Source organism: Echeneis naucrates, chromosome 1 (assembly GCF_900963305.1).
Source record: "Echeneis naucrates chromosome 1, fEcheNa1.1, whole genome shotgun sequence".
NCBI classification, from domain to species: Eukaryota; Metazoa; Chordata; class Actinopteri; order Carangiformes; family Echeneidae; genus Echeneis; species Echeneis naucrates.
The window spans coordinates 9,823,931-9,850,037 of NC_042511.1; the positions used below are offsets into that span (position 1 = coordinate 9,823,931).

At 42.2% G+C, this 26,107-nt stretch overlaps 2 protein-coding genes across 6 annotated transcripts in view; one reads left to right on the forward strand and one right to left on the reverse strand.

Annotated features, from left to right (window-relative positions):
- Positions 1-566: 566 nt before the first annotated feature.
- Positions 567-26,107, reverse strand: part of LOC115043224 (zinc finger protein Aiolos-like) — a 50,368-nt gene continuing 24,827 nt past the window's right edge. For 2 of the 4 annotated variants that reach the window (XM_029501506.1, XM_029501499.1), the window contains 8 exons: positions 8,973-9,046; positions 8,081-8,151; positions 7,699-7,788; positions 5,545-5,952; positions 4,487-4,654; positions 3,996-4,112; positions 3,017-3,127; positions 567-1,731 (listed from right to left, as the gene is read on the reverse strand). In XM_029501506.1, the coding sequence (XP_029357366.1) occupies positions 1,094-1,731; positions 3,017-3,127; positions 3,996-4,112; positions 4,487-4,654; positions 5,545-5,952; positions 7,699-7,788; positions 8,081-8,132 (1,584 nt within the window). In that variant the 5' untranslated portion in view covers positions 8,133-8,151; positions 8,973-9,046 and the 3' untranslated portion in view covers positions 567-1,093. The remainder of the gene's footprint in view (positions 1,732-3,016; positions 3,128-3,995; positions 4,113-4,486; positions 4,655-5,544; positions 5,953-7,698; positions 7,789-8,080; positions 8,152-8,972; positions 9,047-26,107) is intronic. The other 2 variants (XM_029501523.1, XM_029501514.1) reach the window with 2 other exon arrangements.
- LOC115043277 (insulin-like growth factor-binding protein 4) lies at positions 11,959-25,471 on the forward strand. 2 transcript variants are annotated; one of them, XM_029501605.1, is made up of 5 exons: positions 11,959-12,846; positions 20,990-21,008; positions 21,836-21,983; positions 23,058-23,183; positions 25,002-25,471. In XM_029501605.1, exons 1-5 carry the CDS (start codon positions 12,489-12,491, stop codon positions 25,137-25,139), a joined length of 789 nt encoding a protein of 262 aa, XP_029357465.1. In that variant the 5' UTR covers positions 11,959-12,488; the 3' UTR covers positions 25,140-25,471. The 2 variants fall into 2 exon arrangements, with proteins under 2 accessions (XP_029357465.1, XP_029357456.1); XM_029501596.1 differs by lacking the exon at positions 20,990-21,008 and having other exon boundaries at positions 21,826-21,989.

The following is a 26,107-nucleotide window of genomic DNA, read 5'->3' on the forward strand; positions in this document are numbered from 1 at the left end:
GTGTGAGCACCATGGTTCACATCAATCTTTTTCTCAGCTTATTGAAGAAACTTTGAGATCCAAATCCAAAGTGATGAAATGAACAGACATTGCTAGAAGGGAGGCCGTTGTCCTTTGACATTTTCCCCCGTTTGACCAATCTCAGAGCACATCAATACCTATAAATAAAACTGCTTTAAATGTGCTGTCATAAACACATTATGTTTGGAACTGCCTTGCATTTGACTTACACCATCATTACCTCTGTGCCTCTTCAAAAGTTCAAAGCTACTGTATAACTGAGTCCTGTATATAGCGACACAAAATGTCTCTGTAAAGCTGTAAGCCATTTCTAACAAGTGGAAGCACTAAATGTGTACAATATTCAGGAGGGAGAAACCAACATACAGAGAAGCACAAAGTCATGTGAAGCTGTCAACTGCGCGCTCAAAACCACAGCCTAAAAGGAGACATGTGACCTTCTAGATAATAGGATTTTTTTCTGCATTCTTCAATTGGCAAGTTTTTTTTTTTTTTTCAGAGACACTTCCCTTGACAAGGTGCAGGTCAATGTGTGATGAAGAGAAACAAAAGGGGTTGTGTTTTATTTTTACACCTTTACATTGACAATAGGCAAACCTACAGCCAATACAAATTAAATGCATTCCTTTTTGCTACTTCTATGAACATACGATATATGCTATGCAATATAAACAGCAGCTTTTGCAGACATAGTAAAGAAAAGATGTATAGATGAAAAGTAAGTAGGATTACTCCCACATAAACACTTTACAGGCCATCTTTTCAGATGAGGTACAGTATGACTAAAAACACAGTTTATAAGGCGTTATAGGAGTGTGATACTTGTCGCAAACCTATAACGCCTATCTTAGGCTCTCTCTCTTACACACACAAAAACACACAAGCACACATGCACACACGCACACGCATACACACATACACACAAGACAGAGGGAGAGATAGCTGTTTCTTCATTTCTGATACTACCAGCTACTTATATGAGTAAAGCTGTGTGTGTGTGTGCGTGTGCATTTATGTATGTATACTCATACAGTGTTATATGTCTCAGTGTGTACATCAGCATAGCAGGAAGCTACTTCGATTCTAGGTGGTGCTCCCCTCGGGCTATGTGGGATGAGAACTCGTAGCGGTTTCGGCTGCGGTGGCCACACATGTTACACTCAAGAGGGTCACGGAAGCCGTGGCACCCCATGTGGATAGTGAACATGACATAGTCCAGGAAAATCACCCTGCAGTGGCTGCAGGGGTAAACAGCCCCAGGCAGCGGTCCTGCCTCTCCATCAGCCCGCACCACTCGCAAAGCCTCTAGTGGTGACAAGGGGATGGGCTGAGTGTGTGGGTGAGGGACGCCATTCTGGTGGTTCAGCCCTCCTAGCAGGTGTCCTAAGCTGTACATGACTGGCTGAGACATCTGGGAGCTGTCAGTGTGGAATGAGTCCATGCCATGTTGTGGCTGGGCAGCGTGAGGGAGGCCCAGAAGCGACATGCTCATCTTATGGCCATTGGTGAGGCCAATAGGGCTGATGTCATTCCGACTTAACGGGATGGGGTAGGGCCTGTGGGAGGGAGCTGGGTCGGTCTCTGGGCCAACAACAATTGGTGGTTGCTGGTGGCCATTTGACCCTGGAGAGCCAGGTTGTGGGTCCTTGACATCAGTTCTGTGAAGTAGCTCCCTGTTAAAGCTCAGGTCCAGGCAGACCCCGTTGTCGCCTAGACCAGTAACACAAGAAGAAACAGCGCTGAAAACTCAGCTGGAGAAGGGTTCGATGACTTCACCCAGCAGTGCAGCAGAAATAGCACAGGCAGTCAGCAGTTGCTAAAAGATGAAAATGGGCCACTGGAGAAAATGTGCACCCATCATGACAATAAAAAAGTAGCTCTACATCCAGAACAGGAACACAGGAGCAGGTCCAAAGGGCAAAAGCTTTAAAGCATCAGTGAGTCCTGAGCCAGCAGCTGAACTTGGAGGACAGAGGGCTGAGAGGAAGCAGACGATGCAGACAAAGGCCTGGTGCAGCTGCACAAGGAAGTATAGACAGAAAGGCACCTGCTCACGTTTCTTTCTCCCGCCTGTGCTCTCTGTCTTTCTCTCTCTCTCTCTCTCTCTCTCTCTCTCTCTCTCTCTCTGCGGTTGCGTACATTCTTTTTTGCCCCTGTGGTTGTCATATTGAAAGATCTCACTTCAATTGTTAACTAGATAGAGAGAGACGTAGGAGGTTTTCTTTTTACCCATATACCCTTATTTGCGAGCAGCTTGATTGCGAAACTTACAACCCAATGTGAGTTTGAGCTTAACCAGAAAGTTGAGCGCCAACTACTGAAAATTGTTGCGTTGTGTGAACGCCCAAGTTTGGGAAACCACTGTTCCATGTCAGCTATTTACTGAAACTGAAATCTTGTGATAATTTATCACTCAGGCAAATTAGCTGAATCTGAATAAAAACATAGAGTGAGTAATTAAACCGAGAAGTTTCAAATATATGGTTCTCTTTTTTGTGTCTCTGTTCATTTAACCATACATATTTATCAATACCCACCTATGACACAATTCTGGCAGAGAATTTAGGTCAGTGGAGACCACTCTGGTATGTGCAGGCGTGGGGCAGGTGGTCTGCCCTCAATTCCTGTTTGACAAGAGATGGATGCCAGCAGAGACAAACAGACAAGTAGCTCAGACAGACAACTTGAAATGATCTGCAAAACATGAATTCTGGATCGTAAAGCACTAATGCCAGCAAAAAGCACAAATGGTGTACACATTTAAAAAAGATAACAGCCAGCATAATTGTAGAAGCCCTTTAGTTTTAGACTTCAGATGTCCAGAAACAGCATTAACATAAAAATACCAACAAAATAGACATTCATAATAGTTGGTTAAATTGTAAAGTAATTCAGTAAGTTGCTTTAAAATGTCAACACAGCTCCTGTTAATCTGCTTGAGGTCAGTACCTTTGCTGAACTCCCGTGTGTTTGTTGTCAGTTTAGCTGCTCTTACCAGTGAACTTTTGTGGCATTGAACTCTTCCGTTTGGCTACGTTGCTAGCAAGCCTGTCGAGCAGCAGAGCACGTTCAGTCCCCATCTGACTCCTTGATGTGTGGCTATCCTCTGGTCAGCGGCAAGAAAGTAACAGGGTTAAGTGCAAGAAAGAAAGAAGCACGTCTTCTCAATCAAGCGATATCATCAGTAGAGGAGGATACCGAGCAACAGCTGTCCACATGTGAAAGCCTCAAAGTTGTGATGCAGGGGAAAAAAAGACTTTTGCAAAGCCCATCTAGCCCATCTGCTCAATGCTGAGACATACTGGGAGGAACAAGATATTAATTCGAGATGAGAAACTCTTTGACCTCACTTCCTGGTGCTTCTTTACTTCAGTGTAGGAGAGGAGACCACAGGATGAGGATGTACTTCCTCACCACTACGGCACTATCGGGCAAAAACTTGCGACATTTGGTGACCACAGAAGCGGAGCACTGTCTATGTCATGCAACCATGCAACTGGCCTGCCAACAAGTCAAGGCACCTTTGGGGGAAGTTACACAAGGAGGGAGTACTTGTGCGCATATATATGTGTTGGGTGGCTGAACCATTGTCCTACATAACCAATTTCCCTCGTTACTGCAAAGCACACAAGACGTGGTCTTCACAGTGCTATGACTCCACACCGCAACTGCCGTAACCTATTTAGCTGTAATGATGTGGTAGCACTCATAAGTTCATCCTTTTAATGATGCTATAAAACAGGATCTGTAGTCATCAGTCGCTTTAACTGTGAACCTGCTGCTCATGCACTAATATGTTTGTGTAGACTGTGCGGTCATCTTGTTACATTAACACCTCTATCTCTGCATGTGCTAATTGTGACTGTGTTTCGAAGATGTCTCATAAGTTATATATTATTATATATTTATATACATTATATATATATTAAAAAAAACAATAACAAGAGCAGGTTGAATGTGTAATGGCCGCTCACCTCTCTCGCTGGGACCTTTGCTCTGAATGTACACATGGCACCTCTCTCTGTGCTCTTCAAGAGAGCTGCGCTGCTTATAGCTGCGACTGCAGTGGTTGCACTTGAAGGGCTTTTCAACTGTGAGCAGGAGTTTCAGTTAATCAAGACATGAAACATCGACAACATCTAAATGGTACAGCTAGTCTTCTTTCCTTAACTATGTGGTTTCATATAAAACTGACATGCATATTGAAGGCTGTGTAGCGTGTCTACAGGTAAAACACGTGAACTGATAGTGAATAAGTCAGTTTCTAGAGCTGAATGAGTAAGCAGTTAGTGTAATTTGTGTTGTGTTTGATAGTGTGTTACTGGCAAAATTGTGCTGGCAGACCTCACGTCTTCAGATTCAAACAGAGCGAAAGAAAACAAAATACTGTACACAGGTGCATACGGTATCAGTGAACATCAGCCTCACGTGTGAGTGAGGCTGTGTGTACGTGGCTGTCTGGTACCAGAGTGGGTGCGCAGGTGCCCGCTCAGAGCATCACGTCGGCGGCAGGCGTAGCTGCACATGGGGCATTTGAAAGGCTTCTCCCCGGAGTGCAGTTTGATGTGGCGAAGCAGGTTTCCCTTCTGGGTGAAGGAGGCCCCACACTGAGTGCAGTGGAATGGCCTCTCACCTGAAAGAAAAAAAAAAAAAACAACTTCATGAAAACAATCCTGCGCATTTCTCATTTTATCATATCACTTACTTTTTAAATCACTGATCCTGTGCCATGATGGTTTGTTCATTGTAATTCATCTGTTGTTTACAGTGTCAATTTCGTTTCGCAGAAAAGATTTCAATACTGAAATGTTGCAGTAAATTTGCACAAAACAGAATTATTCACCATCTTTAGACAAAGAAACAAAGAAACTTCTACTTTAATTCCTACAACAATTACAATAAAATCTTGTACTGCTAACGTCCTTGCACGTCTGACTCATGTGCTTGATATTTGACAATTCAATTTCATTATTCAGTAAAATAAAGTTCCAATGAAAATCAATGTTTTACTACTAAGTCTTGACGTCAACATGACTGCTCAGATGAGCTTTCAATATCAGTAATGCAATCACAATGCTGTGTAAATGATCATGGTTATTACTTCTAATAATATAACCACAGTAGAGGGAATAGAGGATTGTCATGCGTCAAAGGTCTGCCAACGTGAAATTTTCTGTTACATATGACAGAATCAGTCTACAACAGTGTGTGCTTCATGTGCACGAGTTATGAATCAAATAACTCGATTTAAATATCTGTCACTGCAATCAAATCACAAAGTTATTCGGTGTGCTTTACATCTGAACAATAGAAGATGTTTCCCAATTTCATTGATTGAACCATTGGTGTTGTACTGGTTAGGACATCTGCGTCACGTATGATGTAGACTCGCATGTTCGGAATCATACTTAATCAAGCATCTTGACCATGTCAATACAAGGCACTATCTACTAATGCTATCAATAGTGGGAACATTGCACAACTTCTGTATTTGAGGTTAGATGTTTGGGTTCCTGTGTTTACCCGTGTGGCTGCGTTTGTGCACCAGCAATACGTTGATGCTGACGCAGGACAGACCACAGATGTCACAGCTCAGCTTGCCTGCTACCTGGATGCGGGGCCCCATGGCTCCAGACTCACATGTTCCCTCTGCAACCAACGCTGCTGCATGGGTGTCTGGCACTGCTGCGCTGTCATAATGTGAGTAGTCCACCAATGACAGGTCCTGCGGCTCACTCAGGGTATCTCCCTCTTCTTCCCCTTCCCCGTCCCTCTCCTCCTCATCGTCTTCCTCTGTCCTCTCCTCATCAAAACCATGCTCCATCCCGTCCTCACTGGCCCCCTCTGTTTCCTCTTTTGTCAGAATTTCCTTTTCGGCCTTAGGGTATTGCTCATTCTCTTCCATTTCTTCAGCCTCAGTTTTTATCACACCTAAGCAGGACGGAGGCAAAGGAGAAACAAAGAATATATTTGATCTAGACTCAAATAAAGTGACTGAAACATGACATATGAGTTGATGTATTTTACATACACAGCAGCCAAACAATATTTTTAATTTGTCTGATTAAAGGATTTAAGCAATGCTGTAATTCAATGCCTTGAGCAAAGTTTTGGATTTTGGCTGTTTAAATAAAATTTGACGTGACTTAATATCTTACTTTATAAGCCTGTTGGAACTCATCTCCAACCAGAGCATAAAAGGCTGTCGCATTTTCACTTCTAAATTTGTATTTATAGTCGATAATCTGGTATTAGCACAAGTACATCTCCAAAGTGTGGGTAGCTTAATTTGGGCCAATGCACAGTGTAACGCAGCAGTTCAGAAGATGTGTGCTTGAGATAAGGGGAAGACATTTCCTCTAAATACACAGAAACAAGAACCAGGGCAGCGAGAGAGAGACAGCAGGCATGTCAGGCAGACAACCCAAATTCCTCATCTGCTTTTAAAAGGAGATTTTAGACTGATTGTTTATTGCTGCTGTAACAGAGGTTGATCTGCATCAACAGAGCACCAGTTCTAGTTCATTTGCACCGCATGTAACTTTTTCCATACGTTTTTCTTGACCTTTGTTCAAGCCATAGGTCTGCGCCAGGTGTAAAAGGTCCAGTCTATCCGGGATGTGCCCACCTGCATGTATATTTCTCAGTACCACATTTCTGGACAAGCAGCGTGCCAAGATTTGGTTTGCAGGACCTTTCACATTGCTTAGTGTCAACCAACCCCCCCCCCCACCCAAGCACATTCAGTTCCATCCAGAAACCACACTGTGGTCTTAACAGTGAGTGATGATGAGCTGAAAAGCAACGCTTGGTATTGTGGAGATCGCTCAGAGGTGCTATGGAAACTTTGCACACAGAGCTCTGAGAAGCCTGACATAGAGTCCAGTGTCTCAGAGCAGTGAACCGCAGGCAGTGCAACGCACACAGCGTAGGGCTTTAGGAAGTGCAACCAGCGGGTCAGATGCGTGGCAGCCAGAAATAATTAGGAGAGCTCTCTGTAACATCAACCTTTCTTATTACAAGACAAAGACCACGAAGTTGAGTGAATTAATTTCCACTTTCCATATACCAAGCGTGAAACAAGGTGAGCTCAGTTTAGAATGTGCTCTTGATGTCAGGTTACACTCTGAATGTTTATCTAGACCTACATTTTATCAGACACTGCGTGACACAGCAGTGAGTTTTTCTGCCAACCTAACATCAAGACCTCATCTAACAACGAAGAAAGCAGATTATACCAAATACCGGGAATATTTTGCAAATCACTTAAACTCTATTGGACATCATGATGACCGCCAAAACAGGAGATGCAGAAACGACACCTTACACCTCTGCGCAACTAGACTCAACAACACCTTAATCAACTGGAAGACACTCAAATGGCTTGAACTTCAGGCTATTGTCAATCAACTTGATGAAGATGATTTCTTCCTGTTATTTTATGATAAAAAACAACAATGGACCTCCTCTTTGTCCCATTGGATTGAAACCACTCAAACCAATCTTGAGGGTCTAAATGTGAGGGTGGAGGAAGTGTACTTAAGACTTTTTCCTCATGTCTTCAGACTAAATCCTGATTTTACCAGGCAAGTGTGCACCGGCTAAAATGTAAAGCTAAATGGAAAGATGCATGTGTTGTGCAGATGTATGCGCATTGTGCGTGTGTTGCACACGTACATGGATCAGTCACACCTTCGACCTGCTGTATTCCATTCTTGTTGATTGAGCTATCTTCCATCTCTCCTTCCTCCTCCTGTGTCTTTACATCTAAAAAAGGGTGACACATTTTGCATTAGTAAATTCATTCTGAACATTTGAATGATGGTGTACTAAAATAATTTTCTATGAACAGTGAATGCGCAAGAACACAACTTCTGAGACATTAACCACTTGGGGTATGTCTGTTATCAACTGCGGCCTCCATAAATTCCTCCACATGTACGCCTTCAGCTCTCAGTACTCTGTAGTCATATGAATTCAGGCAGACTGCGGCAGCTGGGGAGAAATGTGCGCAGCCTGATCACGAACACTCATGACAGACTAGGATTCAGATACTCACCCATCCCATCGTCCTCTGGGGAAGTAAACTCAGGATGTTTGTCTGTGTTCATGATGAAAAAAAAAAAAGTTCTGTGGATAGAAAACAAAATATTAAATAACCACATCAGGGAACATTCATTCTAATGGCCTTTGTCAGAATCACAATGTATTTGTAAGGAGAACGCTGAGTATTTTCACACAATAAAACAGGCAAATTTCTTGTTAACATCATGATGTGGCATTTTGCTTCACATGGTGAGACAAATTGAACTTTTCTAATGTCACAATTACCTTTCCTTTTATATACAAAGCAATACAACAAGCACTGCTCTTGCTGGTTTGACAGCATAAAGAGAGTTTACTAAAGAAGTGGGTAAAAGCCCACGGTTGACTGCTCGACCCTGTCACTACATTTAGCCTGATGAGAAAGAGATGATGTTCACTGCACATGCATTTCCTGTCAGGTCTTTTCGAAGGACCGAGTGTGAAAGCTATCCACGCCAACAGTAAGAGTACTCTACCTGAAGCCACACTTTGAGACGAATTCAGGAATAAAATGAACAAATTAGCAATTTTTAAATGCCATGTTAGGGACACTGCATCAGGATTTAATATAGCTAATAAAAAAAACAAACAAACAATCAAACAAAAAAACAAAACAAAACAATGAACACTTAATTGATAATAGTCACAAATGTAAAAACTGAAAAGTTAGAAATAATGTCCACACACAGAGAGCAGGAGTGATTACTTTACAGCTGGTGATGTCAAAAAGAAGCAAAAACTAATTTTCTCACACGGTCAAAATGAAAAAGAGAAGCAAATGTCTGCACATTAATTCTGCTACTTTTTGTTTCGAGTTTTTTGCTGGAAGTTAATATAAAGTTTGAGCAGTGATGAAATGGTCGTACCTGCTTGTTGCTCAGCACACTGACGTGAACCGCTCTTGTACGAGGAGATTCCACACTCCGCCACTGGACTTTCTCTGAATATGGAATATATGCAACGTCACTACAGTGAATTATGGAGATCCCTTAAAGGAACAGGGGCTAATTTTGAAGGTTGAGTAATAAAAACCAAAGCATGTATACACAGCAGATCAGCAGCAGCAGACATCTGGATTAGTATTCTCCACTGCGTAAATCATCCTTTACTAATTCTAAACATGTACAGTATGGCACAGTTTATGAGCAAAACAAAGAACTGATTATGGTTATATCAGCTCAGGCAGCTCACATGCTTCCTGACTTTCCATTTACAAAGCTATTACTCCATCTTGTGGGCAAATTCTAAAGCTACTTTTCAATAATAGTATCCCATTGATATAACACTACAACTTAAACACAAGTATTTATTTGAATGGATTTTAGATGACATCCATTCTTTTGGTTAGGTGTCACCTCATTTACTTTAAGTTGCAACTAAAGGTGAAGCATAATAGTTTCAAGTACAAAATGCATCTAACTACTGTAATACCTACATCATAAACTTGATGGGATTCATTTTAAGGTCCATATTTCCTCTTAAGTTTCTACTGCAGTTTAGTTAAAGTTAAATTGGAGCATGAACTATTTTTAACAACCTTTTTGATATATATACATATATATAAAAATCCTTTTCAAGAAACTTAATCGGTTCAATTCATACACAGAAGAACAGCAGGAGCAACACATTTATGTCAGCATTAGAAACGATTAAGACCTAAAAAATTTAATCTTCTTTCTTTCTCTTAATCATGCCTTTGTAAAAATGATGCCAAGGAAGTGGCACAGCAGCTGCCAGATCATTGTGCCCTTTCAGCAGGAAATTCAAGTATATCAGTAATGTTTTTGGGGTTAACATCTCAATCAGACGTGAAACTATAATACATGGGAGATATTCAATGTGAAGTTGAAAGAGTGAAACATGAAAGTCTAGAAACTAGTGCAAATAATTTTGGAGGCAAGCAAAAAGGTAAACATGAAATTATATCTCACATATATGAAAGTAAAAAGGTAAAATTTTTCCTAAAACCCCAGAATGATACTTTCCTCGTAATTTGGACAAGGTTGAATGAGTCAATTAAAACTTTAAAGTTCGATTTTTGCTAACTTTATGAAGTATAAAGTGATAATGCATTCTATGATACCCATCAGCCATAATCCCTTTATTTTGACTTCCCATCTTCTATGCATTGCAGATTATAAAACGAAAGATTCACTTGTTCAATTGGTTAAAAAAAAAAAAAAAAGCGAGCGCGAGAAATGATTAAAACCTGTTTTAATGCCCTTATGGTTCACTTGGCAATTCAGACTAAACACATTGTAAACCAATTCCCTATAGTCCTTACCAGGGACTACCAAAGTTCTCTCTACTCACATATAAAAACGAAAATTACGCCCTAAATAATTTCATACTTGTAGTATCCCTTGTAGTTTGGTCTCTCACGAGCATTATTAGAGAAATATGAAACGACAAATGCATGTTTTCATATAGCTCATTAACACAGCCAGAATATGCACAAGAAACATTACTAAGCACTGCGTCTCTTATGGGCTACCCTGCGTCCCAGAACACCCTAAATACACACAAACAGTTAAACACATCATAAATCAAACTGCAGGCCCTCTCCCAAGGACCTCCACTGACAGCCACAGCAATTTGTGGCTGTCATGAAAACCTTTGACTTGTATTTGACGGGATGCAGCATTTATTTTAAAATGTTGTTGAATAAATTATGTCTTTCTGCTGCTGTTCTTCGGTGGGCAAGACTCAATTGGATGAACAAAAATTGTAAACACAGATCACAATCACAGTCATGAGTAACTCCATGCATTTCTGATTGTTTGCCATACAGGGACGGAGTGAGGAATTTGTGCACCGTGTAACTAACAACACTGACTGTATCACCCACCTGAGTGGTGCACAGTGTTGTAAGGCTTGGCTGCTGCCCATGGCCCGCCTATGGCAACCAGCCACCAGCCAGAAGAAAAAAGCAAAACGAAGGAACACTCACAAAGGCATTTCAATACATGCTGGGTTTCCATGGCAAAATGGAGACAAGAAAGAAAAAAAGGAGATGTCGACCAATAAAAGCCATGATTCAAAACCTTTAAGGCTGTTTGGTGGGGATATCTGCAAACACAGCAACCAGGAGGGAAGCAACACACTGATTTACAGACTCCATGATCAGAAACACACACATGCAGGAGAGAATGTCTCAGCTGGCAGTGTTGTTAAAACTTATCCCGTAATTCCACCGGTGGGAGGCTTTTTTAGGACTACTGGGGGCAGGGCGGCTGTTTGTGTGTGTGTGTGTGTGTTTGGGGGGGCTGTCCATTTGCCTTTTATAGCTGCCCTCACCAGTTAGTAGCAAGAGAGAGAGAAAAGAGATAAAGAGATCTAGGGGCTGATATAATGGGGGTTGAGGGGGTGGTGAAGGGACATTTGTGCTGTGCATTTGGGTTTGATTAAAATGGACTCACACTGATGCATTTTCTGGTTTATATTTCATATGTACCAAAATATTTCATCAAGTAATCTCACAAAATGCAAATGCAGACATGTGAGTGCTGGCGACAGTAAAAAAGTTGGACATGTCTGAAGAGAATGATAATGATTGGGTCGGGTGGGGAGACTAAATGTATTCTGTGTGTGAGCAAGTGAGAGGGCAGTTCAGCTGTTTCTTCTCCTGGTGCACTCAGGATTGAGAGAGAACTAGTGAGGGAGAGTGTGTATGAGCTTGTGTGTCTGGGTAGGAGAGAGATATAGACAGAAAGAGGGAGACAGAGGGAGAGAGCTGTAGCCTGGCTTCCCTCCGCTGTGCCTTTCAGCTCCTCTCTCACTGTAGAAAGAGGCGTGTCTACGGACCAGTATAAAGTCCAAGGAGAGCCACTCGTGTTGAGCCATTCTCAGGAGCGAGTCCTTTGCACTGCATACAAGCAAGAGGAGGAAATTGCAGCTGTTACTTAAAACACTGCCTTTTGATGACCTGCTTTGCATTTGGACACTTGTAGACCAGATTTTTTGTTGTTTCAGCAGAGGGTGGGCGAGCCTCTGGACTCAAACTCGAAGAGAGAGAGCAGGACTCACCTGAGCACACTGGATATCCTTTCTGCAACTGTGTATTCCAACATAACAAAAACAAGTTCTTATCACCACTACATTCGCCAGACGAGAACAAGAGCAGGCTCCACTTTCTGTGCTGTGAAATTGAATCAGAGGAACGGAGAGGCAATACAGCAGAGGCTTTGTGTCCCAGCAATTGAAACACTAACCAGCTGAAAATATCAAAGACTATCCTGGACAAAGAGTTCTTCTCAAAGCTCCCTTGTTTATGTAAAACCTGCTATTGAAGTACAAAGTGATCACAACACTCAGAGCGGACAGGGAGGCTAAAGGGGACCAAATACGAGAGAGAAGGACTATTTACAGGTGCTGGGGCTGCCATGGTGCGTGGAGGTGGCGTGGCAGTAGCTCCATCCTGCAGGGGCCTGTGGGTGTTTGGCGCCCTGTCGCTGGTGGCACTGTGTGTGTCAGACCAGGCAATTCGCTGCCCGGTGTGCTCCGAGGAGAGGCTGGCCAGCTGCCGTCTGCCGGAGGGCTGTGAGGAAACGGTGCGGGAGCCTGGCTGTGGCTGCTGCCCCACCTGCGCCCTGCCTAAAGGGGCACACTGTGGTGTCTACTCACCTCGATGTGGCACGGGCCTCCGCTGCTACCCGCCACATGGTGTGGAGAGGCCACTGCACTCGCTGATGCATGGCCAAGGGGTGTGCACCGATGAGCGGGAGGTGGAGGAAAACTCAGGTGAGAATGAAGGGTTCAGAGTGTGTGAGAACTGATCACCAGGCACTTCCTCTTTCCTTTAGTTATTGCCAGTGACATACGAGCACAAAGCATTAAAGCATTTACAGTATACATTATAAATATCTGCATGTCTTTGTCAAGATGCTCTCACTGTATGAACACAGCTGCTCAGGTTTCTCTGACTGGCACTGGTGTCTCTCTGTCCCTCCTGCTCTGTGGACCTGTGGCGGGGCAGACCAGAATATTTTCTGCCTCCACCGCCTGGGCCTTACCTGAGCTGGGCAGGGTCAGAGTTGGAGGGTGTGACAATGTACTGCTTGTTTACCCTAATCTCAGCTAAGCCCTGAACCAGAGCATGCACACACACCAGCTCCTCACGCATGGCCTGATGGGAGAGTGCACACAGTCCCTCTGCTGTCTTGTGGCCGGTCGTTGTGAAAGAGGCCCTGCTGTAAGACGCAGACCAGGCTTCACAGAGGCAAGGGAGGAAGTGTGGTGATAGATGGAGTGGCCGTCCATGCATGTGAGAGTGTGCGTGTGTCTGCTGCATGCATCTGCACTCTATGACTGCATGGTGAGCGTGAGTTAGAACATATTAAAACATCGTTTTAGTGAAGGGGGCTGTGCGTTTGGTTAATGTGGTGTTAATGTGACACAAAAAAAATTTACTTGTCCAGCATTCCTTGGGATTGCAATTAGCAGTGTGCCAATCTTATACTGAGATCCTGCAGGTAGTGATGTGGTGAAGGCAGTGAAATCCATTCTGGTTGTACTACAGTCTGCCTGTCTGTGCGCGTATGTCTCAATGTGTGTGTGCGTGTGTGTAGTTGTAATGGAAGGAGGTAATAAAAGCTGCTGTATGAAATGACTGTAATGGAGTGCGGCCAGTCTGGAGCTATTAGAGCTCTATGCAATCAGTAATTCACTTGGTGCTCTTTCATGGAGGCCCTCATCCCTCCTCCTACCGTTGCTGCTGCTGCTGCAGATGTCTAACTCTTCTTTTGCTGTATCTCTATCACTCGTTACTGGGCCAGCATCTTATTCTTCTCTTTGTTGCTGCATTCCTTTTGCAAAGAGGAAAGTCTGTTTCCACTTTCACACTGTGTGACATCCAATACTGGATGTCTTATCTGCATATTTGGTTCCAGATCACTGCTTTGACGTTAACATCTTTCTTCCGATGAAACATTCTCGACTATTTGTCTTCCCTTTCTTTCCACAGAGGGAGTGGTGTTAATTTCCATTATGGCATAAGACAATTGTTATGTGTCAGGGACAGGTGGTTCTTTCATTTGTTCCAGATTATTTACTAACTGGACTAGTGTTGCTCTCACTGAGTCAAGCCTCTTCAACGTTTCCTGGTAATGGCAGTGGGCTATCTCCTAGCGTCAGAGTATGAAAAATTTGGATTGACTCACTAAAAGTCCCAAAATGCCTTTCTTCGTTGCAGCATCTGTGTTCCCTGGCCCTGGGTGCACCCACCCCTCCTTCCTCTTCCCACCTCTGACGAACCTTCAAGTGCATCACCCACCGCATCCAGCTCCTTCATGAGGATGAGCTCATCAGCACTCTTGCTGCCAGACCTGAAATGAGAGCCTTCTGCTCTCTGTACAGGGCCAGCATAGGTTAGGTCGGCACATAGCGTGACTAAATGTAATCAGAGCGACGAGGAAAGCTGTTTAGAGCATGATAAAAATGGAGGGCTGCCTCATCTTGGCCTGTCTCTGTCCATCCACACCAATTTCTCCAACAGAATGGTCTCCATGGACATTATATCTGCCTTTGACACTGCATTGACCGTTCCACTGGCCTGGAACTGGGTTATAGTGCACTCGGGGAATCTTGGGTCCTCTCTCCAGGGCGGGGCAGCACTCGATGGAACGTTTTTCAAAGTTCATAAGTTTTGTTTTTGGTGTTCTGTAATCTGAGTGCTGAGTTCTGTCTCCACACTCCTCCTCACCCTTGGAGTCTGTCATAACAAAGCAGGGAAGCTCTACCCAATAAATCTCACTGTAAATTAATTCTTCTGGGCAGCAGCTCAAATCCACTGTATAAGAATGTTCAATGTAAACCGTGGCAGTACAGAGGCAATCAAAAAGGCACAAGGGAGAAGCACGGAGCACCTCTAGTCACAAGCAGGAGATTTCTTTTGTGGCACATTCACCACACTTATGCATTATTAAACAAGGGGGTGCATCTCCTGAATACATGACTGGCACTGCCCCACTCCTAGCAACAGTGAACATGGTAGATAAAAATAGAAGAGGGTTTTTAAAAACCAGGAGAATTCATTCTGAAAAGGTCCATGGGGTAGAGGCAGATATGAACAGCCCTCTGAACAGAATTTAGGTGTTCAGTTATGGCTCTGCATCCAGATGCTTCAAGCAAACAACTTTGATCTCATGTATTTGTGTTGTTTCCTGATTGTCACTTAATTTTAACTAATTACCAATGAAGTGGTAAATCGATATAACAAAATTTTGTCTATTTTCTTTGAGGCCAAACACAGTATTTCTCTCAAAAAGGCATAATCATTTATGCTAAATTTCCATAGCAACAACAAGCAACCAACAAACCAGCGCTTGCTAATATCGCACTCTTAGAAACCTTGTCTATCCTAATCCTTGAAATAAATCCTCATGTGAGTATTGGCATCATCCTACATTCCAGCTGAGTCTGCCTCGGTGTCGTTTTCAAATGCTTCCATCTGACAGTGAAACAGATATTATTTACAAACTGATCCAGATGTCAGATATCAAAAGTCTTACACCTACAGGCACTGAATACGCTGCATGAATGAAGCAGTCAGTGGAGCCAGACTATTTCCAGCTATGTTCAATTTACTGTGATGCACAGAGGTCTTTATCAAAAAGGCATGCTAACCTAGTTTTCCCTTTCTCTCCGATGCAAAAGCGCTCCTCAGCACATTTCGGGAGCTGTGAACTGGTTAAAATATGTGACATTATTTTTGCTGATTTGTTTCAAATGTCTTTGGGCAGATGTCCTCCCATGTTGTGTATTTGCTTTCTTTGGGTTGTGCGGCACATTTGTACAGCTGGGGTTCTTGTGCAGGAGTAAATGTGATTAGCTAATTGCTGTCCCCTGTGAGACAGGGACCCCCTGCCAGTGTTGGATCTGGGAGATACACAAACAATCCAACATTGTTGTAGCCATGAAACACATAATCTTGGGAGGAAAGTGAATCTTTGAGGGCTGAATTCCCATTTAACATTTCACATTGTATTTCAGTAGTGCAAAAAAAAAAAAACAAAAAAAAAACAGCAGCAAATGTGCATTTTCTGAGCAGTACAATAAACTGAGCATAATAATAATTTTTGTTTTGGACTAAGATGAAATAAAGTATCAGCTCTAACTAATATTCCAGGTAATAAGCATTCAAAATGTTGAAGTTTTCATGTCGTATGCTTGCAGTTAGTTTTATCAAAACAAGATCAGTTTGCTCAAAATTAAGTAAATGATGTAACTCAGAATAGTTTCACCTAATTCACTGCAGCTGGTTTCCCTCTATTAGGAGATCTATTTATCGCATGCAGTAAGAGTGCATCGACAAATGATGGCTATGGTGCCTGGGATCAACCTGGTTCACGATGGCAGAATTTACTCACAACTATGCTTTCAAATAAATCTATAACATAAGCAGCTATGAAGTTATGCCGGTTTAATGAAGACTACATCAATTCAGTTTACGTCGCTGAAGTGATATAAATTCCAGAGTACTGAACATGTCTTTATTCAGATGAAAAATAAGATTGAGAAATTGAGATGTTCCCACACCATGGTTTATTTTCACCACGAGATAATGTTTCCAAACCAGGATTAAAGACAATGCTTATGTGGCTCATGATCCATCTGGAAGATCTTGCATCCTTTAGTCTTAATTTGCTTCTGATCCAGTTTGTGTGTGTGTGTGTGTGTGTGTGTGTGTGTGTGTGTTATATTTGGCTTGTAAGCATTTCAGGGCTTTGCCTGAAATACTACACACTTTCTTAAAGCCAGAGCCAAAGAAATCCATTTGTTTTCTATATTGAAAATTCACCAAAAGCAAGGAAGCTGTCGTAGATATAAGTGATGATAGCTTCACTTTTTATTAGTTTTCTTTACTTTGTTTTACTTTATTTTGTACTGGGATTATATATTATAGATTATAGTTTGAAATGCTTCTAAATATAATTTGTTCTAATTTGTTGGGAAAAGATTTAATGGCTAAATCAATGGTAAATGAAACAGGGCAGTGAACTGCTGCTGCTCTGTTCTTTGGATTCAGTCTCGCAGGCATGTTTTACTTTTGTGTCTGTTGAGACATCAGTTGAAGGGGAAGTGACCAGGGGGTCACTGGGCGGTGCAACAGCAGGCTTCTCGCCTTTGTGATCTGTGATCGTCGTGCTGAACCAGCGTTACGTTATTTCTATCCTTTGTGAATACAAAAAAATAAGCCACTTTATAGTTACTCTATTTGAAACACAGGCACATACAACTTTCCCTCTCTTATCTGACAAGTAAAAAAGTTTCCACATTTTGTGGCATGTGTAAATTCTGATGCCCGGATTTATGGATGTGAGCCTAGTTCACAGGGCAAAACATCCCAAAATATTTTGACTACACAGAGAAATAGAAACTTCCCCTCAGAGCAGAGGTGTTGACGCAACTTATTCTGACTTGATTTTGAGTCAGACAAATTTGATGACTTCAGACTTGACTTGGACACGGGGAAATGACTCTCTACTTGTGACTACAGACCGATTGACGTGAAATGAATTGCAATACATACTGCCGATGTAAGCCCATCTCAATCACAAAAACATTTTTTTCTAGTGATTTACATCTGCATCTGCTCTGTTAGCTCAAAACTATTGAGCAATTAAGTAATGATAACGCATGCAGCCGTCTCTTCGCCAGGGCCAATACGTGCACAGGCACTTGTGTGTATCAGGCGCAGCAACAGTTTTTGCGGTCAGGTGAAAGTGGTACACAAAGGCGTCAAAAAGTTGCCAGAATTATTGCATTTGGGTCCAAAGATTTCAAGACAGACAAAAACAAGAGAACATCAGTGTACACCGATCGGGGATAACATAATTTCCACTAAGATGAAGAGTGAATAGCACTGATTAGCTTTTCATTGTGGCACCCATTAGTGGGTGGGATCTATTGGGCAGCAAGTGATCCTGAAAGTTGATGTGAAGCGTAAGGATTTGATTGTGATGGCTGGACTACTGGATCACGGCATCTCCAAAACTGCAGCTGGTGTGGGGTGTTCCTGATATGCAGCGGTCAGTATCTCTCAAAAGTGGCCCAAGGAAGGAACAGGGGTGAACTGGCAACAGGGCCGAGGCTCACTGGTTCAAGGTAGCTCCCCTCATGCCCCACAGAAAAGAACCAACTATGGGCATGCGAGCATCAGGACTGGACCACAGAACAGTGGAAGAAGATGGCCTGGCCTGATGAGTCACATATTTTACATCATGCGGATGGCTGGGTGTGTGTGCACACCTTACATCATGAACACATGGCACCGTGGTGAACTATGTGAAGAAGGCAAGGTGGCAAAAGCAGTCTGATGCTTCGGGCGATGTTCTGCCGGGAAACTGTGGGTCCTGCCATCTATGATGGAGGCTGCTTTCATATCTATCACCTGCCTAAGCCTTGTTGCATACCCTTTCATGGAAAGGTGATTCGCTGAAGGCTGTAGCAGCAGGATAATGCACCGTGCTACAAAGCCTGCCGTGCCAATTTGCAACTTACAGGGCTTAAAGGATCTGCTGCTAACATCTTGGTACCAGATACCACAGCACACCCTCAGGGCTCCAGTGGAGTCCATGCCTCGACATATCAGGGCTGTTTTGAAACCAAACGGGGGGACCAATGCAATATTAGGCAGGTGGTCATGATTTTATGCCTGGTCTGTGTATAAAAGTCTGTAAAAGAATTACAGACTTACAGTCCACCACTTCCAAATTTGTGACAGATAACAGGCAGAAATGAACAGTGTATACAGTTACAGGGATTCCTCCACTACTAGATATTTCTTTTGGATTGGGTCATTTGAGGTTTCAATTTAAATAGGAAAGACTCATCTGGTCATGGTGAGATAGGAATGGACCGGCAACCTGTCCAGGGTGTACCCTGTCTTCACCCAATATGAGCTAGGATTGGCTCCAGCAACCCCTCGTGACCCGGAAATGGATAAATGGTAGAAGAAGAATAAATGAGTGAATGAACTTATCAACATTTGTTAGAAAAATAAGCCTCATTCAGACACTTTGAAATTCAGCATCTTTGAATGAGCTGACAAATTCTCTTTTCTGGTTCACATTTTTTACACAATCATTTTACGGTTTAACTTAAACTTACCAGCCTTAGCATCTTAGGCTGGTGATCAGGAATGAGCTGTTCTGCACTAGTCGCACCTGTAACCACACCCAGCAGTGTGGTGTGGTGGCCCCGATAATACTCCTACACCACTGAGAGGCTGAACCAATGGAGGTCAGCAAAAAGAACGATCTCACTTAGTTTTACTTTTAGTTTTAAGACCAAACTCTGAACTGAGTAAGACATTGGCTGAGACATTATTACACCTCTAAAGACTTCAAGGAATTAGCGCTGAGTTTTCCATCTAATTCTTTTACCTCATCTTATGTTTTCCTGAAACTATCTGCAGCATCTCTGTATCAAAGAAATATATTCAATGTTTTTATAAGGGAGCATGCAAATATTTTCTCAATGGCTCACATAGTGGACTCTGTTTTGACTTCAATCAGAGATCTTAGCTAGTAGAAATATAAACCATGGGAGAGTACTCCTACTCAGCCAATCTATCTGAACATGACAAAATATTTGTTTGAGAAGGATATTTGTCATCAGGATTTACCAGTTCCGCTGTAAGGTCCCTATAACAGTTCAATCTTAAATCCCATGACCCCTTTAGATCTTACGTAGCTGTTTTGTGGACAAAGAGATGGCAAATAGACCGTATTAACAGTGGGTGTGGTGTACACTGGTTATGATGTAGATTCCATGGTGTAACATGTAAAATGGGCTTTCCTGTGACAGAAAATGTTCATCAGGAGAGACATGGCATGCCAACTTGCTTTCGCCCCACCCATGATGGATGACGGCTAACCATCTTGTGGCAAGAGTTGACAAATGCATTTTCAAGTGCTGTGGCTGATATGTGACAATAAATATTTAAGTAAGAGCTAGAATGAGCAAGTTGGTCTATTGTGTAGCACGTTTGGAATTTGTCAGCAAACTGAAGACAACATGGAGCCAGCCAGATGTTGTAATTTCTTCCTACCATGCTTTTATTGATGATGATTTTAATCTGCTGTTTAACAGATTTCAAGGTTCTGGTTCTGTTGATTTACATCTTGTTGTACCCAAAGACTAATAAGGTAAAGGCACCTCTTCATTTGGAGTAAGTTGTTTTTTTTTTTTTTTTAATCTTTGCTTTGCATCTGTGACTAGCAATGAAGTGTGGTGCATTAGCTCCAGGGCTGATAATGCAGTGTAGAAATTACATTTAAAAGCCAGGAGCTGCTGATCCAAATCAAATGAAACCACACAGAGTATTGGCAACTTCCTCCATGAAAAATTGCAGTAGTAGCAAACCGGACATGCCACCCCTGACCCACTTCTAAATCACTTTGGCTAACCCTGCGAAAGAGTCAGAAATCAGAAGTCTGAACCGACAAACGACACAAAAGAGTAACTTTGAACTAAGCAAACAGCTGAAACCCAGCTGAACCCCCTCTTGTGGAGGAAAGTGCTGATTAGCAAGGCTTAACAACAGCGCCAAGACTAAAAATACCCCCCCATACACAAGCCAAGAAAGATGACTGTATATGATGTGTTGAGAGAATCGCTATGCCGCTCTGGCCACTGAGCTATAAAATTCATCGTCACCAGATCACAGCTCTTGATCAATACCTAAATACAGCAGTGACAGTAAGGACACAAGACCTACAGCAGCACTGCAAAGTTTTGGATTTGGAAAACATGTGGATTTGTGCATTGTGGACCCGAGAGGAGACATTGCACAAGATCACAGGCCCACCTTCATTGTTTCTTTGCCAACAGCAATTACCTGGATGCCTGGCAGTGACCTTAGATATAAAGCAGAGCTCAGATCTGGTTCAGGCATCAGAGTGAGAACAGCTTCAATATGGGGAGACTGTAGTTTAAAGAGCTTTGATTCCAGCACTGATCTGTAAAATGCCACAAGTTATGAGCAGGAAGCACAAAATACTGCCAAGTCTGATAACCCACAGCACAAGGCAACATGAAAGTGCACCAGAAAGACACTGACAAACTTTCATACTTCAGTTTGACAGTCTATTGACCCCAACCACTAACCAGTATACACACACCCAGTTGTGCCCACTTGTGACAGTGCAAACACCCTCTAACAACCTCCATCTGGCACGGTCTGAGGTTGCTGTGAAAGGGTGGGGAGTAAAGAGGGAGGGGGGTATTTCCTGAGGAAGCAGCTGGCTGCCTTTAGGGCCACGGAACTGCAGGATTATAGGGATGCAAAGGTGAATGTGGCAAACACCACAATGTACAGAGGGGCAGAGGGTGGCAGAGGGTGGGATCTTACTGTAAAGCCTCAGAGTTTGTGGCAGGGCTGCCATGCAGGCGGGGACGAGTACCAGAGCTGAGTTACAGTTTATCCCACAGAGCAGTAGCACGGCTGTGTCCTTGACGTTAACTTGGCCTCATTTTTAGCCTACATTTCACCATATTCAGCTGTATAGGATATTATGTAGAGGGTTAACAGACGGGCTCCTGTTCTTTGTCTCATGCCACGCCAACTACTTCAAACGGTGGAAACCCTTAAGTTTAGTATGTTGCACTGACAAAAAGGCACAACATGTTTTGTCTATTTACCGTACATTACTGACAGTGTATTGTTCATCATGTTGTTGAACTTGAGTAACTTAAGCATTATTCTTTGCCCTTTAGCGATGGACAGGCAGGATGAGATCATCCCTGAGCACCCAAACAACAGCAATATCCGGTGCAGTCCACAAGACAAACGCTGCATACAGAAGACCCTGGCACGACACCCTCCCAAATCCACAAATGAGAGAAGGAACACTGCCAGGGAGGAGACCAAGGCAGCGCTAGTGAGTGAAACAATCGTCTCACATCTTATCAGTGTCACAAAAAATAACAAACCCAGGAAATCCACTCTGCAGAACACACCTCAGCCCCAGCAGGTGTTTCACATTAAGACTTCATAGTTCCAAAGCCACAAACGTAACAGTCAGGTTATAAATTGTACAAATGAGTTATTTACACACTATAACATTTTGTTGCGGTCTTGTGAAATAATGTACAGGTGGACTTTGACATCAACATGCAATTTGCTGTTTTAAATTGGCAGGAGCATGATCATTAAATCCCCATTAATCAGTAACAGGCTAGTTTTACCACATTTTTGTACATTTATTTACACACCAATCCCAGAATCTGTGTTGTACCCACCCAGGCAGGGCTATCCCTTCTGGATATTTATGCGTATATTAAAGGTTTTAATGTTCATTTAGTCTGTTTAGAGATTGCATCTGAACTGGCTGGGACATGTGAATGGTATTCACATGTCATCATTATTTGGCTTCTAAAAAAAAAACACTATGAAACCAACTCTAACAAAATGAGGTTGTTGACATTCCCTGTGATCAATTTAAAACCTCTGTCTTGCTGTATCACTTAGGGTTAGATTTAAATACATAAATCATCAGGGCTAAATTACAATTGCTATTTTTACCAATAAGGTGAATTTAGGAACATCTAATGCTGTCAAACAGGTTTGAAAACAGTTGATGAGCACTGGAGGTCATATGCTGAGGTCATAATTTGATTTGTAAATTATACGTTTTTGCTGTAAATCCATTTCCTGTTTTCCAAATTTTTTTTTCTATTTATATAATTATTGTCTTTCTAATGGTTTTTAAGACTGACATTTCTGTTATTGTCTATGTGAAAGACACTGTTTATTGTCTGTCTACATTTCTTATATATAAGCTTCATGATTAAATTGACTGTTGACTGATTGTCCATCCTAACCTCATGATTTTCTGCTCCATTTTGAAAGCAACAATTTTACATGGTGGGGTTTTCTTGCAACACTGCAAATGCAGATGTGCATCGACATTTGAAATTCTGATGTGTGTAAATGGTTTTTCCTACAGGCCCCATGTCGTGCTGAGCTACAAAGAGCGCTGGACAGATTAGCATCAAATACGCGCACACATGATGATCTCTTCACAATTCCGATACCCAACTGTGACAAAAATGGGGACTTCCATGCTAAACAGGTCTGTGATTTCATGTGCACACTCACATTATGCGCTTAAATTTGTGAATTTGTACATTGAATTACTGAGCAGACCACCATTTGGCCAGATCTAAGGGTGAAGTGTGAAGTTATTTTATGAAGCCAATACAATAAAAATGCATCTTCAAAATGTTCCTTTCAAACTGCACCAGTAGTCTGAGCCAAAAAACAACACATCACTGCAAATGATGAAACATTGTCCAACTAGTTCAAAATCAACACAGAAGTGTCTCCAAGCAGACTGTTGTGCTAATGCCAAGACCTTATTTTTCTTAGTTCACAAGAAAAGTGATTTTGTTTCAAGAGCTGAACTATGTGCATGAAGTGGTTTCTCCTAAACTGTTGAACAACAAACCCTTTATTGCTGTGATGGATGCAATTAACTTTTGGATGCAATTACTTTTTTTTTTTTTTTTGTTATTCTGACTTTGCAAGATTGGGCAACTATGCAGATAAGAATGAGAGAATCAGAGAATATAAAAACACAGATAAGAGTGCCCTTAGCTGTGCACACAATCAAAGCAGCAGTCGCAGAGTTAGTGATAAAAAGAAAAAGCTCTGCTTTGGCCGTGGCCATCAAGAGTGTGAGTAATGCTGCTTGTGCTTGTGTAACATGGTTAAAGTATCTCTGTTTGCTCAGATTCACAGGCATCTGTTTACTGTTTAACTAAAAGTGCACTGTGATAAAAACTTGTTGGAAAGTAAAGCCCCGGTCATCGGGGACAACTGAATCATTTCACGGTGTGGGCTTGCTCTCGAACTGTTAACTGATTCTTGTATCTTTATGAAACAGTAAATCACTACAGAAATAGTACAAAATTTGTGATTAAACGTTGTGTGACAGTAATTAGAAGCTGGTTAAAACCGAAACGCTAGTTACAAGCTCATCTACCAAACTTGACAAGATTTGAATCAAATAGTCATATTTCCAGTTAACCTTATAAGTCACCTCTGCTGCTAAAATGTTGTTAAACCTGATATGTTCCAGTCATTTGACCATCGATGCAGGATAAAGTTCAGCGTAACTGTGATGTACAGTTATGACTCTGTCAACAGAACAGTGGCTGCTCTTTCAAACTGGTGTGTGACCACCAACTGAATTTTAGATCAACCAACATTAATTGATTCCTGAGATGAGACCAACTCACTGCGAACATTGGACTGACAATAAAAAAATCACTTTAGAAAACATGGTGAACATGTTGGCAAGCGTTTGATTGTGTATACATCTAGTGGCATAGTGCAGATACATAGCAACTTTCTCTCAGTTTCTTTCAATAGGCTCATAAATGTCTTTAGCTCTGTCAGTGTGGGTTGTTCAGCTGCTTATCCACAAGGGTTGTGGGACAACGTACATCCTGGACAGTCTATAGCAGGGCTGAAATATAGAGACAAATAATCATTCACATTCACTCCTTAGAGTCACTAATTAACTTAAACCTGCATTTATTTGGGCTGCTGGAGGAAGACAGATTACCTGGAGGGGACCAATGTGGGCACAGGGAGAACAACAAAAAGCTCCAGGCCTGAGAAATGAAGCCAGGTTTCTTCTTGTTGGCTACACCTGTTTACCGAGAACAGTAGAACAGTTAAGTTGCAGGCAGTAAATCCGTAAAATGTCTAGAAACATGTCCGCAGACACAGACTCTGGGTCCGAAAAGTGAAACCAATGTGGGGAATACCTTAAACCTGCATTCTGCCCAATGACCTGCACCAAGTTCTTTGATCTGTATAAACATTTTGCAGCTTCAACAATTGCACCTGCCGCTACACAACGCTTCATTTTTCATGTCCACAGTGTCATCCTGCACGTGACGGCCAGCGGGGAAAATGTTGGTGCGTGGATCAGAAGACAGGCACGAGGCTGCCAGGGCCATTGGAGCAGCGAGGGGATCTGGACTGCCACCAATTAATGACCGCCACCCTGAGGGATTGAGGAGTGAGGGGTGGCAGTGGGGGCGTAGGACCAGCTGAATTCCACTGGTGCTTATTAGTAGAACTACATAAGGAAAGAACTTTGCCCTAAAGCCTCATTTACCTGAGGCCAATGGTACTTGACTTTACGCAACAAAAAGGAAACCATTTAATTGAGTTCTTTTGCTATTTTGTTTCTGTGTGTGGCAGTGTGTGATCTCTGACTCTTTTGAGCACTTGTTGTGTATTGTTTCTACTACGTGAACTGAAGACTGGCAGTCTTTAGACACATGCGCTTTAAAGTATGAGGTGGCCCAAAAAAAAAAAAAAAAAAAAAAAAAAAAAAAAAAAAAACTTCCACAAATAAGAGTGTAGTTAAGATCTTTATTAGAGAGCAAAATGTGTTGTTTTCTCTAGTCTAACTTCATTGTAGTATTCTTGAAAAGTGACGAGAGATAGCCAGACTTCAGACAGCAATTAATGTCCATTTTATTTTTCTGGAGCACTAGATCAGCGGAATCACTGCATCAGGACAATCCAGAAAGATTCAAAATTAAAAAGGACTGTGTACTAGTTTTTCCATACAATATGTCTAGGTGGTTATGCTATATGGCTCTTATTTTACTCTCCTATATGTTGTAAACCCCACCCACCCGGTAACTAGGTGAAAACAGACCATAAAAATTGTTTGCCAACATAAAGTCTAGTTCAGCGACAACCGTAGCAATAACAGCTGGGATGAGAACAGAAAAAATGAAAAATGTAACAGGGGTGGGAAAGGAATGCAACTACCCCTGTCTTGAGTTATCAAATAAGCCATAGCTTTTCACAAAAAAGGAGACCAAAGTTAAGAGCGGTTTTTGTTTGGAAACTGTATCTCTGAAATCCCAGAATGGATTTACTTTATCACCCCATGGTCTCTCTCTCTCTCCTCTCTCTCTCTCTCTCTCTCTCTCTCCTCTCTCTTTTCTCCTCTCTCTTCTCTCCTCT